At 38.6% G+C, this 14,456-nt stretch overlaps 1 protein-coding gene across 1 annotated transcript in view; it reads right to left on the reverse strand.

Moving 5' to 3' along the window:
* Positions 1-14,456, reverse strand: part of HECTD2 (HECT domain E3 ubiquitin protein ligase 2) — a 131,915-nt gene that overhangs the window by 42,715 nt on the left and 74,744 nt on the right. The window contains exons 4-10 of the mRNA XM_089692756.1: positions 14,334-14,436; positions 9,842-9,931; positions 7,089-7,153; positions 4,547-4,592; positions 4,342-4,451; positions 2,991-3,139; positions 1,161-1,284 (exon numbers count right to left, since the gene is read on the reverse strand). Of these exons, the coding sequence (XP_089548882.1) occupies positions 1,161-1,284; positions 2,991-3,139; positions 4,342-4,451; positions 4,547-4,592; positions 7,089-7,153; positions 9,842-9,931; positions 14,334-14,436 (687 nt within the window). The remainder of the gene's footprint in view (positions 1-1,160; positions 1,285-2,990; positions 3,140-4,341; positions 4,452-4,546; positions 4,593-7,088; positions 7,154-9,841; positions 9,932-14,333; positions 14,437-14,456) is intronic.

A 14,456-nucleotide genomic window follows, 5' to 3' on the forward strand; every position in this document is an offset into this window, starting at 1 on the left:
GTGATTACTGCTAGCAGCTATAGCCGTTGGCAATAATTATATGAAAAATCCGACATGCTGGATACAGTATACCCGAGCTGATCGATCAATTAACTTGGGTACAATCATCCTGTCCACAAATGGTTCAAATCTTGGCCAGTCCTGCTGAACTGGCCAGGATTCGAACTGTCTATGGATTGCTTAAGGAGCCAGTTGTTCCCCTGTTTTTATACTACCCCCTTTACCTACAATTGACTCATTATGATACTCTAAGCTTGCCTGACATTGAGGATAATTTACTACAGGCAAATAAGCAGTTTATTTTGTAAGGGCCTTTCTTCTTCGCTTAGTGAATGTGGTGAAACTTAATTTTGAACAGAATACCCAGTAATGTGCAAGAAAAAAAAAAACATTATTTCTGCTTGTTGGGACATAGAAGTCAGCAGAGCTTTACCTTATTCACTAAGTTAAAGATAAATTTCCCTTGCAAAGTGAACAGCCTTTTTGGCTTTAGAAAATCAACTCTAATATACCCAGGCTGCAGCCCTCTTAGTACCTAATTCTGTAGAGTTCACCATTACCTCTTCTTTCAGCTCTTCCTTTACTTGTATGCTGCCAACCAGTTTCCTTTTGCTCTACCTTCTGGTACCTTGTGTTTGGTGGGGGGGGGGGGGTTCTGATACATATCAGCCTACTGTTTTTGGGGATGCTATGGAGGGACTGTAACAAGTCTTTGAGGTACAGCTAGTTAAATGTAACTCTTTCTCCAACGGTGAACTTGCAGAAAAAAGCGAAAATATATTGGAATGTTTAAATAACACAAACTCTTTCTATTTTTGAATGTATGCAAGTCAAGTCTTTAGCAAGGGCTTTAATTATGTGGGAAAGTGGAGGTGATGCCCATGACAACCACCAACCATGCATAACATCTTTGTATGCTATGGGCAACAAACACTTGCATGAACATTTCTTAATTATTATAAGGTATATTTATCAATGTTTTCACCCAGGATTCACATGACTTCCATCCATTTTCCATATAAAACTTTATAAGAAAAATGGATGAATATTGGATAAAAGTTGTGTGAGTCTTGGATGAAAACCTTGTAAATGGACACCTATATCTGTTAATATTTTCATGACAATGACTCAATTTAATTTGATTTAATTTAAATACTTACCTGTGAGTGCTGCCATAAAACTGCCAGGTTTGATAGTCTTCCATAAGATCAATATGATCCAAAGTGGAATTATAGAAGTCGGTGTAAGGAATAATTGGTGGATTGCAAAGAGAGTTTGCAGCATCTGTGGGAGCAAAACAAAATCTCAGTGGCAATAGTCTAATTTTAGGCAGTGGTAGTATACTCTGTATAAGCCTGGCTATATGCAGATACTGTGTATGTCTACCTAAAATATCAAAGTCTGTCTCCTTTATAGTGCCAAGACTTTAGGCCACCCAATGGACTGAAGCAGAGCACACACTGTTGACCACCTTCATATATATTCTCATTGAGAAGAGAAGAGCTGTACATTCTCAATATTTTCCAAGGATTAAGCCTCATACTTACAATGAGAATATCGGACAACAGTCGTCTGATTTTTTTTTTTTTTTGCATTCTAGTCATGTACGAGAAATTTCATAACCTTAGTTACCTCTTCATTTTCGATATAACAGAATACAACTTTGAAAGTGATGTAATGTATTGTATTGTAATGTATTCTTTAGTTTCTGAGTATGCGTGATCTTGGTCTTCCAATTTTTGTCAGATGAATACAGTACTGATTAAACGAAAATCAAGTTCTGGTATTGTATGAGAAAAGTTTTCGTGTTTGTCGCTTTAGATAATTTTGCATGATCAACTCTCGAAATTTGGCACAATCAGCTCTCAAAAGCTGTGTACTAATGATCAGATTATGGTACGATCGCTTTGAAAGCTGTATTTTTTGTTCGATTTTCTCATCGTGTATACTAGGCATTACCTTACACGGTCCGATAATTCCTTTAGTTCTGGATTAGGCCATTTATGGCAAACATTAGTACTGCAGTGTTCCCCAGAAGCCTCTGTCTGGTTTAAAAAAAAGGCGACTATACACATATAAATTTATATGAATTCTAAAAGATATCCACCTAGTTATCATGAATGATGTGCCCATTCAAGGATCTGCATGCAATTTTCTTGTGCATGGTATAGCCGATCAGCACCTGCACCAACTGCCCATATCTCCTATCTGTTGGTTTAGCCGATCAGCACCTGCACCAACTGCCCATATGTCCTATCTGTTTATCTACCATGTATGGTCAAATTCGCAGCACACCAAGTGGCTTAGGAAGAGAACTGTCAAGCTATGTATAGATATACTTACAGTTCTGAATATGTTTGCTGTATCTGTCACATTGTATTGCTGACAATAAGGTAAATTTATATAAAAGCCCTTGCATCAAAATCATTGGTATATATTTAAGAAATGAGGTGCAATTAGAAATCTTTTGTTTGACTAATTACAATAGACAAAAAGTCTGATCTTCAAAATGTGTAGAAAGGCTTATCACTAAAGAATAAGAAGCTTTCATATCCACATAATTACATGAATTTAAACTTGTATGGATTTTTTCTTGTGCTAATCATATATATGGAGATATGAATGTAAGCACAGCAGAATCATCTGGACAAAGACTAATTAAAGGGTCTGTCCAATTAAAACCTATTTAAGTCATGGATAAATGCTGGCCTGACAAGAAAAATTAACAAACGTCTCTCCGTGGCAGAGTAACCAATTCATGCCTAGACTTTGCTATTGAGTAATGCTCCTTTTGAAACATTAATCTTTAATGTAAACTAAATATTCAACATGGAGAACCCTTTAGTATTGCTGCAGTAGGTAAGAATTGGAATAATTCAAGCAGCTGGAATCTACCAAAATTGAAAAAGTGAACTGAACACACCTTAGAACAAATATGTTAACTAGCAACAGTCCTACGACCACCACATCAAATTATTGTATTAACTTACTTAGCAAAGCTAGCACTTTGATTGCAGATGGAATCCACCAAGTGCACTTTGCTACCGGTGGAAACTCTTCAGGCTTTGCAGGAAAAAGGCGCAAGGATATGAACTGTAACAATCGGTCAACCAACTGCTTGAAACGCTTTGGTGACATCCTAGCAAAAAAAAAAATAACAGAAAAAAATTATTTTTCAAACAGAAAACACCAACCATCAGCTTCAGGCAAGAAAAATGTGTAATGGGCTGGTAATGCGGTAAATCCTTTCTACATGAGTATGTGTGTTTCAAGTAATTAAACACAACAAATCCAAAAAAGACAGTTGTTCTTTGTCCATAATTTTGAGTATAGCCAAGTAAATCATAAACAGATTGCTTATGCTGGTTTTAAATACCAGGAGCTCTGCCTGCAGGTCTAATCCCGTGTTTTTAGCCTTCTTCCATTCGTTCTCTTGATCATTGTTATAAGAAACCATTTTTTATGAATGAAATCCATTCATTTAGTGTGTACTATTGTGATTAGCGGTGATTGGCCACAGCTAATTACATGCTACAGATGTGATGTGATTGGGCCTGTACCATGTGATCACTGTGACCAATCACAAAGATCAACGCAACAGTACACAATAAATGGCTATGAATGGAAGTCACTCGTGTGTACAATTGCCATGTGATCTGCTGTGACTGGTCACAGTGATCACACGGTACTGACAGTGGCCCAGCACACTGATCTGTCACTGGACACAGCAGGTGACAGATAGTGCCGCAGCATGGCCCCATCCTGGAAGGACATCATATGATGTCCACTCAGGATAGCAGCACTCCTACTCGAATGTCATTTGTCTGTAGGAAGGCGGTCAATACTGCTGTTCTCCTTTGTAAATGCTCCTTTCTAAAAATTCCAGGACTGAAAAAATCCCACTTAACTTCCCTTTACCTCTAATGTTTATGGGGTCTGTGAAGTAATTAACCGTATCTGTACTGGGCTAGCAAATTATATTATCAGATGTAAACTAGATTTGAACAGTCTGTCCTAAGAAAGGGTTAAAGATCTAGAAGTCTGACTTCACCATTGTATGGTAATGAGGGGAAACTTGGTGCACCCCTCTTTGCAAGTAAGAACAGAAGGCGTTTCCCCTCATTTCAAATTGTATAGTCTGCCCAGAATTCTGATCCAAACATCCAAAAGGCAAGAAATGTTTTTTAAAAATGTTTTAGGTATGCTGTGTGAATGTGAACACTTGTAGCTTTTAAAAGCAAGTCAACCTGGGAAATCCATAAAAACATTAATATCACCCACCCTCCAAACAACAAAACACCCTTGATTGACATTCACTTTAAATCTGAAAAATGTCCTTACTTTTTGAACCAATGTATTAACAAATTGTGGTCCGCATCTGACAGTGTGGTGATTTGTCTAAGCAGATGTGCGTAGATGACATAAGTAGAGGTGCTGCTGAACTGTGGATTCTTAAAAGTACAATTATAGATAAGTTAGCAATTAAAACATCTTTACTTCTAAAAAAAAACATGAATAAATTAGGAACTAGTCAAAGTCTTCTGACCTGTGTTAGAATAAAATAGGCTCGAAGGTCATCCTTTGTTCTTGGCCTAATAAAACAATTTGAAATGTAAGTGCCTTGCACAGCAAAAATATTCAATGGCTCAAATGCAAAAAAGTCTCACAACATAAACACATTATTGAAGAGAAAGTAAACTTCTATCATTGTCAGTATTTCCTTACATTCATGATATTAATTGACCACTGACAAAAATTGGTTTTAATAGTGTAGGGAAGCATTACAACTTTTGTCAAGGTTTTCATGATAGCAGTAACAACATTTTTGTTTTGTTTTGTCTTTTGTAAAATCTTTATTTTAAATTCACAGAGCAGAATTTGGTTTACAGATCTCGCAGTCATAAGAAATTACATATGCGTACTGAAGTCAATAAAGCTGTTAAAATAGAAATTATATTAACAGGATAAACCAAGAAAGACTTCCAGGCAGACCAGTTGTCTCAACTAATGAGAAGGTTTTAACCTCTTTGTGCCTAAGGGTAAAACATATATTAATGCCTAAGCACAATTTTGCAACTTTGACATGCATTAGTAAAACAGTACATATCATCACAACTACTTTGTGCATCCAGGTGGATTACTCCTTGTTTTTTTTTGGGATAAATTGGGCTTTCATTTGGTGGTAATAGTACATGGTAATGAATATCTCCTAATTTTTTTGATTATCAAAGGAGAACTGGCCCAAAATAGTATAAAAAAAAATATTTTTTTTAAATTTAGCTGTATATTTCTTGTTATTACCATAACCTACTACCAAAGAACAACCCAAAATAAAATCTTGTTCTTCCGACAATGGCAACAATACCACATATGTGTATGTTAGTTGTTGTATATACCCATAGTACAGCCTGGACACAATAGTGCACATTTTCCTTTTTTACTCCTACCTTATGCACACTGATGCTAACTAAAAAAAAAAGCCTGCCCAAAATATACTGGCCCTGACCTCTGACCCTAACACTAACCCTGGCACTGAGCTAGATAAAACCTTGAACTAGGTATTTTTTCCTTATTTTGTATTTAAATTATTATTATTATTGTCTTTATTTTACACACTAATGTTTATTTTTCTCTCTGCAAGGAGAGAGAGAGAGATAATTGATCTTATTACATTAACACCTTGGCGCCGAGCATACGCATATATGCGACTCCACTGGACTGGGCTTTTTTCCGTGGGGCCTCATATATACATATGTGTCTTTGTGCTGGGAGCCCCAACACAGCTCGCTCCTAGTACAGAGACCAGGGAGTTAGTACAGGACCCCAGGTTCCTAATGAGGCCTGGTCTCTGTGTGGGAAGCGCGCTTTGCAGCATGCTTCCAGCACAAAGACACATATGCATATATGAGGCCCCCACGTGGAAAAAAGCCCAGTCTAGTGGGCCGCATATATGTGTTCGCTCGGTGCCAAGGTGTTAATGTAATAAGATAAATTGGATCTTAACTTCAAGGGTGGAGGAAGAATGTATACAGGAAAGGCAGTACATTTATCTAAAATGGGCCATGCAGTCTCATAATCAGTAGAGTGAAGGGGAAATACGTTAAAAAATGGGAAGAGAACCGAGAGGGGTGTGTTATGGGGGAGGAGGAAGGAGGGATTACTAAATGGCCTACTTGGTAAGCTTTGGGTCAGAGGCCAGATTTAAAAAAAAAAAAAAAAGAGAGGGAAGAGGAAGAGATGGTCCTGGTGAGGGGTGGCAACAGAAGTTGCTCTTGGGTAGAACTCTACGAGAGTCTCATACACCTATGGTTCCTCATTAATGAGGGCCTTGCCCTCTTCTGAAAACAGATAGACAGTCTAGTAGAACCAGGTTTTTTTAAAGGTTTCATGTTTATTGTGGGAATAAAGTACAAAATCCTCCATAGACCTGATTTGTTCTACTTTACGCATCTACGTGGAAATAGTGGGGAGTGGAGTCTTTCCACTTCAGTTGGATACAGGATTTAGTATTGGCACTTTTTATCTCTGACCCCATGACACAAAATGTGGAGAAATGGGTGTAAATTCGACAGTATGGAAACAACTGCAATAAAATATTGAGGGAATAACCAATTCCCCAACAACAATTTTTTTTCTAAAGGCAAAGGGGAAAATTAATCAGTGGGGACCTGTATTCCAGTGAGTACTGTCCAAGAGGGTATTTCCTCTTACTTTTTGTTGTGTCTTTGGGATAGAAGGTGATGGAAAATCTGTTTGATGTAGAAAATAAAAAACAGGAGTTTTTACCATTATTACTTTACTCATAAAAAAAGTTATGGCTATACCTATAATTTAATAACCACAAGAAGGCAATTAAAAACATTTTAATTTTGTATTTGAAGGAATAGACAGTGGGGTTGATTTACTAAAACCGGAGAGTGTAAAATCTGGTGCAGCTGTGCATGGTAGCCAATCAGCTTCTAACTTCAGTTTGTTCAAGTAGGCTTTGACAAAAAAAAAGGCTGGAAGCTGATTGGTTTCTATGCAGAGCTGTACCAGATTCTGCACCCTCAAGTTTTAGTAAATAACCCCCAATGAATGTATCTTACCCTTTCCATTCTCTTAACAGACTGTTAATAATTCCTTTTAGCACTGTTTTCTGGATATCTTGAGCCTGATAAAAAAAAAAAAAGTTTGGCAGTCAGGAAATGACACGTTTAAGTCATAGTAAGCACGTAATGCAAATACATATGAGAAGTTACCTTCAGTGAAAGCTAAATGACAGAATGAACAGTAGATCCAGAGGCATAGACAGTTTACATTATATGAAAATCTTAAACTTCCTGTTAACAGTTGAGCTTGAAAACACCACCTTCTAGGCTGGTCAATGATACCATTCATCACAATAGATATCCAATCAGGCTTAGTAGGTGGGGGGGGGGGGAACTGTGACTTGACAGGAAAACTTACTTGAGATTCGGGATACTTTATCTGCCTGTTGATTTTTGCACTTTACATATACTCACCGGCCACTTTATTAGGTACACCTTGCTAGTACTGGCTTGGACCCCCTTTTTCCTTCTGAACTGCCTTAAATCTTTATGGCATAGATTCAATAAGGTGTTGGAAACATTCCTCAGAGATTTTGGTCCATGTTGCCATGATAGCATCATTTGCAGATTTGTCAGCTGCACATCCATGATGCAAGTCTCCTGTTCTACTACATCCCAAAGGTGCTCTATTGGATTGAGATCTGCTGCTTGTGGAGGCCATTGGAGTACAGTGAACTTATTGTCAAGTTCAAGAACCCTTTTTGAAATGATTTGAGCTTTGTGACATGGTGCATTATCTTGCTGGAAGTAGTCATAAAGGGATGGACATGGTCAGCAACAATACTCATGTAGGCCATGGCGTTTAAAGGGGCCCAAAGTGTGCCACGAAAATATCCCCCACACCATTACACGACCACCTGCAATCTGAACCGTTGATACAAGGCAGGATGGATCCATGCTTTCATGTTTACACCAAATTCTGACCCTACCCTCTGAATGTCGCAACTGAAATTGAGACTCATCAGACCAGGCAATGTTTTTCCAATCTTCTATTTTCCAATTTTGGTGAGGCTGTGCAAATTGTAGCCTCCATTTCCTGTTCTTAACTGACAGCAGTGGCACCCGGCCTGGTCTTCTGCTGCTGTAGCCCATCTGCTTCAAGGTTTGATGTGTTGTGTGTTCAAAGATGGTATTCTGCATACCTTGATTGTAGCAAGTGGTTATTTGAGTTACTGTTGCCTTTCTAACATCTCAAACCCATCTGCCCATTCTCCTCTGGCCTCTGACATCAACAAGGTATTTTCATCTACACAACTGCCGCTCACTGGATATTCTCTTTCTCGGACCATTCTCTGTAAACCCTAGAGATGGTTGTGCATGGAAATCCCATTAGATCAGCAGTTTTTTAAATACTCAGACCAGCCCGTCTGGCACCAACAATCATGACACGTTCAAAGTCACTTAAATCCCCTTTCTCTCCCATTCTGATGCTCAGTTTGAACTTCAGCAAGTCGTCTTCACCATGTCTACATGTCTAAATGCATTGAGTTTCTGCCAAGTGATTAACTGATTAGCAATTTGTGTTACCGAGCAGTTGAACAGGTGTACCTAATAAAGAGGCCGGTGACTGTATATCTCTAGATCTAGTACAACAAAAGTTATCACAGTGGCTAATCAGTAAGCACTTCCGCCTGGCAGCACTAGGGTCATTGGTTTAAATCTCAACAATGGCTCTACCTAGCTGGAGTTTGCATGTTCTCCCTGTGACTGCATGTGTTTCCTCCCACACCCCAAAGACATGTTGGTAGGTTAACTGGCTCCTGTCTAAATTGACTCTAGTATGTGTATGTATGAATATGAGTTAGGGACCTTCGATTGTAAGCTCCTTGAGGGTAGGGACTGATGTGAATGTACTATATATATGTAAAGCACTGTGTAAATTGACAGTGCTATATAAGTACCCAAATTTAAATGTATCTCCAGAGTAAATTAAACAAACTGTAGCAAAATAAATACGATAAACAAGGTCATCATTCTGAAGAAATATTGTACAATATATGCAATGTTATATCAATATATTGCTATTTACCCCTTATATGGACCCTACTTTACTGATAATAGATCGCTGTAAAGGTGGCCATAAACAGTTCGAATCTCAACCGGCCGAGATTCGAACCATGTATGGGCAAGCTGAATGTACCCAAGTTGATCGATCAATCAACTAGGGTACAACCAGCCTAGAGGATTTTACATGCGATTATTGTTAATGGCTAGTATACCCGCTAGCAGTAATCAATATGTGGGCTCCCCCCTCCCCACCGGGAGAACACCATGGCTCCACAAGAGGGATTCCCCCATCAACACTGACTATGTTGATGGGGGAATTGAGTGATTTTATTTCCTGCAACACGTGATTGCAGGAAAGAAAATTGCTCCTTCTATGGCCAGCTTAAGTCTTGGCATGGAGAGCAGGGTGTTAGTACTTTTGAGCTAACAGGGGGAATTATGTTTTTATTCTATGTACACTATGTTACAATGATCATTCAGTTTAGGGTAAATGAACAATAATCCTAATTATCACACAGCATATCCTGTACGTCTTCTCCAGCTGTCTACTGGCAAGACCACATTTCTGTACTACCGCACAGGTAGAGGGCTCAGTATATATTTCAGTACATGTAGTTGTGACATAGATTCACACAGGTGATTTCTACAGCAGGTACTGGCTAGACTTCCCATCCCAGGAAAATATCTAGTCAGTAAATGTAACTGTACAAAAAAAATGAAATTGGTAAAATTCAAATACTTACAGTATTTAATAAGGCATCATAGACAGTGTTTAAAAATTTTGTATTAATTCTAGAATCCTCAACAGTGTTGACAGAAGTATTTACATCTCTCTGTAAAAAGAAAAAACAACTTACTACTGGAAGACAACGTTATGCGTTAATATTACAAATGCCCTGTATTTAAATGTAAACTAAACTGTTTTTCAAATGGCGGGGAGGACTGAGATTACTAAAACCACGGCATCACATTGTGTATGTAAAAGAAAATTATCTTTCATTTTGCAATATTGGTGTCTGTTTAGCGGTGCATCCTACATTGTGCAAAATACAGCTGTTAATTACTAGCATTGAACAGAAAATTCCTGATCTAATTAAAAGGCAGTATATTGCTATTAAGTCCCAATTTATGGACTGATGTCAGCTGTAGTGACAAAAACGTGAACACCTACAAACTTTTAATGTGAGTAAAGTAAAATCTTCCATGCAGAAATTTTAACCCAGATTTCACTATTCCACCAAAACCAAGCAACAATTGTTGACCCCCAGGAACTGAATGGTCATATGGCACTTTTTACAGAAAACCTCCAGGCATCGTTCTCAGGTATTAAGCTCAATGGAAACATACATATAAAAAGCCTCATAGCATAGCAGTTAATGAATAAAATTTATTAAAAAATATAGAGTAGCACACTTAAGTGTTATAAAAAAAAAGATACGCATATCAAAAATCTGTAAAAGCAAATCCGGAAAACAAGCCGAATTGCTTGCATGATGATGTCACGTGTCATGTCAGGCTCTGTCCTACACATTTCATCATGAAGTGATGTTGTCAAGTTAGCCTTATATTTCCTCTGACCTGAATTCCTATCTGAGCATGGTGCCTGGAGGTTTGTTGACCCCTAATTTCCTGGGGGTCAACACAATTTGATAAATAGCCTGTGTTGCTTGTGTAGTAATACCCCCTTAGGAGTCGCTGGGTTCTGGGTCCCTCTAACAGTTCTGTACAGCCAGGCAACATGCATTTTATTCCACATGTTGCATTCAGAGTCAGTAAACTGTCCTTGAGCTTGGTTTTGTGATTTTATTAAGGGGTTGATAACTTGGAAAGGGTTGAGGGGTGTAAGGGATGCCCAAGGAACTGCAAACTTGAAGACACTCCTTAGCAACTGTGTACAAATATGGACAAGATAGTCTGTCCTCTGAGAGCATTCCAGCTCTCTGGCGAACCTCTTCAGACTCCAGATGAATCCTCAATCCTCTGGACAAGGGGGCCCAGAAACTGCCAATTTAAAGCACAGCAGCTCTGAATGAGAAGCTTGCTGGATTTTCCACCTAACTGCCCTCTCCTCTTATGCAGCTCAGGGGTGTAAGAGTACTCACACTGTCTTTCCTGATAGCTTAATGGGTTGGTGGCTGCCTTTAGGCCTTTTGCTGGGCTGGCTCCTTCCCTGCTGCTCAGGATATCCTCCCTTAAAGATGGTGGTACAGTAGAGATCCTCTTCTCCAGCACCTGCCTGTAGATAGGCCTCTTCCCTGGGCCCCCTCCCAGGCTCCTAACTCCAGCCTTTCACTCCATCTTCCACCAGACACTGCTCCTGCTCCCCAGCCTCTGTTATTCTTAAGGGTTGCCTCAGTCACCATGCCCAGCATCCTGCCAGGGGATTGGCATGCAAATCCGAGCTTCCTCCCCTCCTCCATCCCTCCTCCAGAAAGCTCTAAGGTATATGGAGAGGTGGGAGGGCTCCAGAAGCTCTGACCTTAGAACCTCCCTAGCCTGTCCTGAGGTGAACTCCTGCATCACTCATAGCCTGACTCATCCCAGTCTACTACTCAGGCTCTAAGCTAGAGGGAGTTACACTTGTTTTGGTGGAATGGTGAAATGTGGGTGAATTTTTCTGCAAAGATTTTACTCTACTCATATTAAAAGTTTGGAGGTGTTCACGCTTTTATCACTACAACTGACATCAGTCCATAAATTGGGACTTGTTGATGCACTGTTATATATGTTTTTACACTTGTTACTTGTAATATTGTGATCATGGTCACTATTTTCGGTGCACATTATACTTGACGGTTTTATTTCACTTTGCTTTGAGTGTTATATATTTGTTTGCACATCTATATAAGAATGTTCAAATTTATTTTTTGTTATTAACACATTGTGGTAAGGTAGATATTTGTGTTTTTATTTGAGAAACACAATGATTACTTAGAAGGCAGTACAAAGAGAGTAACGTATAGCGCTCAGTAAATTAGTCGGATGATGGGCCAAGTGATTAAAAGACTGTATAGATGTGACTCTTGCCCACCACAAGGCAGGGGCAGAGAGTTGTTCTGAGTAAATTGGACAGGGAAAAGAGAAAATTATATGGATTGTGGGGTTAACATGAAAAGAAGAAGGGGAAGCGTTCTCCCTGATTAAAGTTCCAGAAGGAACCAGCAGGAAGAAATTTGGAGCTTTGGAGTTGCCAGATAGCCAGGAATTTAGTAAATTTTTGAGTCAATTTTGCTTTAATTTTCTCATGTAGCATAACTGAGTTGATTCTGTTTTTAGTTTTGGTTAAGGAGAAAGCGAGGGATTTATAGGTTTTTGCAACTGCTTGCTTAGTGGCTGTCAGGATGTGAAGGAGAAGTTTAAAGCACCTTTTGGGAAGGCCAGGAAGTTTAAGATTTGGCAAGACATATTGGGCCAAAGAAAGGGATCAAGAAATCTAATAAGTCAGAGATCAGCTGGAATTATTGTAGACAAAATTGGCATACTATAGTACATATCCCTAATGTGTGGAGAAATATAGCCAATTGTCCGCACCCCCTAAAATACAGCGGATGATAACCAGACACCCATGTGTAATTCTAGAGGGCAATAAGCTCCAAGTACCAAAGTGTTAGAACTTTATAATTTGTTTCAACTGCCAAAGCATTTTGGGAGCATAATTTACTTGTTTCCATATCTGGGACCATACGTGTGCACTCTAAACCTAGGTTTTGGTTTTAAGACTGAGTAAAAGTAGGAAGATGTGATGATTGAGGTGAAAGGACTATGGAATACAGTAGTGAGATCTTCCCTGATGCATGAGGGTCAGAGTCACGTTTGCGCTACAAAATGTAAGCTGTAAATAGCCATCAGGTTTTCAAACACTGGATTGTAAAAATACAAAATTATAATAACTGAAATGACTTGACTCTGTCTTTGGTAAGAAAGTGTCTAATTTGAGTGAAATTTCTTAGTGTCTACTCTTTAAAGGACAAAAAAGAGTGGAATTTGGGTAGGAAGGCAGGGTTGTAAGATGCATTAGAGGCTTAGTAAGAAATTGGAGATTCACTGAATTCTTTAACTGCATCCCCTGTTTGTAATGTAAATTTAGTGATCGGATTGGAGAGTTTTCTTATAGTAGAATGTTAGCGTGCACACCAGTATTGGATATCCATGCAGCATACTATAAAAAGGATATGCACCTAACCATTGTGGGCACAAATAATGACTCATTAGGCTTACTACTAATAAAAAACAGTTTTTGATTGATTTAAAAGTAGATGTAAACAGACATCTAACCGTGGTACCCATATACATACCAGTGTAGGGTGTATAAAACAGTGACTGGATGAGCTGAAAATTGTTTTACACAAGTAGATTGTTAAAACGCAATTGGGTAAATCTTAGTGTTTGAAATACTAGTAGTTTTAAATCTTATTAGTTCAGTTTAATGTAATGCTCTTACACCAGTGGGACTGTACAATCAGAATCTTTGTGCATTCACATAGTTTCACATATGGCTGCCATAAGATTGCTTTGGTAACGTTCCATGAAGATATCTTACTATCAAAACAAAACCAGCTTCTAAACATATACTATGGAAGACATATACTATGGAAGTGTGGGCCAGCTTTACATAACAGATGGACACAACAAGGGTACAAAAAGTATCCGCTGTATCCCTAGAACTGAGTTTTTTTCCCTAGTGAAGCGGACTACGAAAAGGAATTATTGTGCCATTTTCTGAGATCATGCAGCTTCAAAGCTGCAGAATGATACAATACTATAAAATACTATAAAATGCCAACTAAACAGACAGACCACATAAAGGAGCTGTCAATCCAATGCAGGCAAATTGTCTTGAGAGATGCCGGGGGGGGGGGCACAAGACCTATTTTACAATTATAATAGGGCAGAAATTTCAGCCAGATTCTTCATTAATGTATAATATCTCACAATTATGTAACTGAAACAGTAGAAAACATGCTTTTTTACCAGCTCAAGTCTTCTTTGTGCCCAGAGTGTGTGTGTGTTTGTGTATGGTATTGCCTTTACTTGCCCAACTAAAGGTTGTATGTGCCGATACTTACCTTCATATAGCATTACTCATCATGTTGCCTGCTGACTCCAGTGTGAGTTTTTGTTTTTGCTATTCTATATTCCTCTGATATCCAAGTGAGAGCTACTGTAGTGTATTTTTTATAAAAACATCACTGACAAAAGTAAAAAAGATTTCCACAGAATGCTATAGATTGCTACCTTGAAAGCAGCATTTAACTCCAGGAATGAATCAAACGTAGTTAAATAAAAATTGTGCACGGCTTTCCATTCCCCTGTTGATTTGGCTTTGTCCAGGTCTATCCTGCAAAACATAACACATAA

Source organism: Staurois parvus, unplaced genomic scaffold (assembly GCF_062004578.1).
Source record: "Staurois parvus isolate SC_StPar_1 unplaced genomic scaffold, SC_StPar_1.0 ptg000604l, whole genome shotgun sequence".
NCBI lineage: Eukaryota > Metazoa > Chordata > Amphibia > Anura > Ranidae > Staurois > Staurois parvus.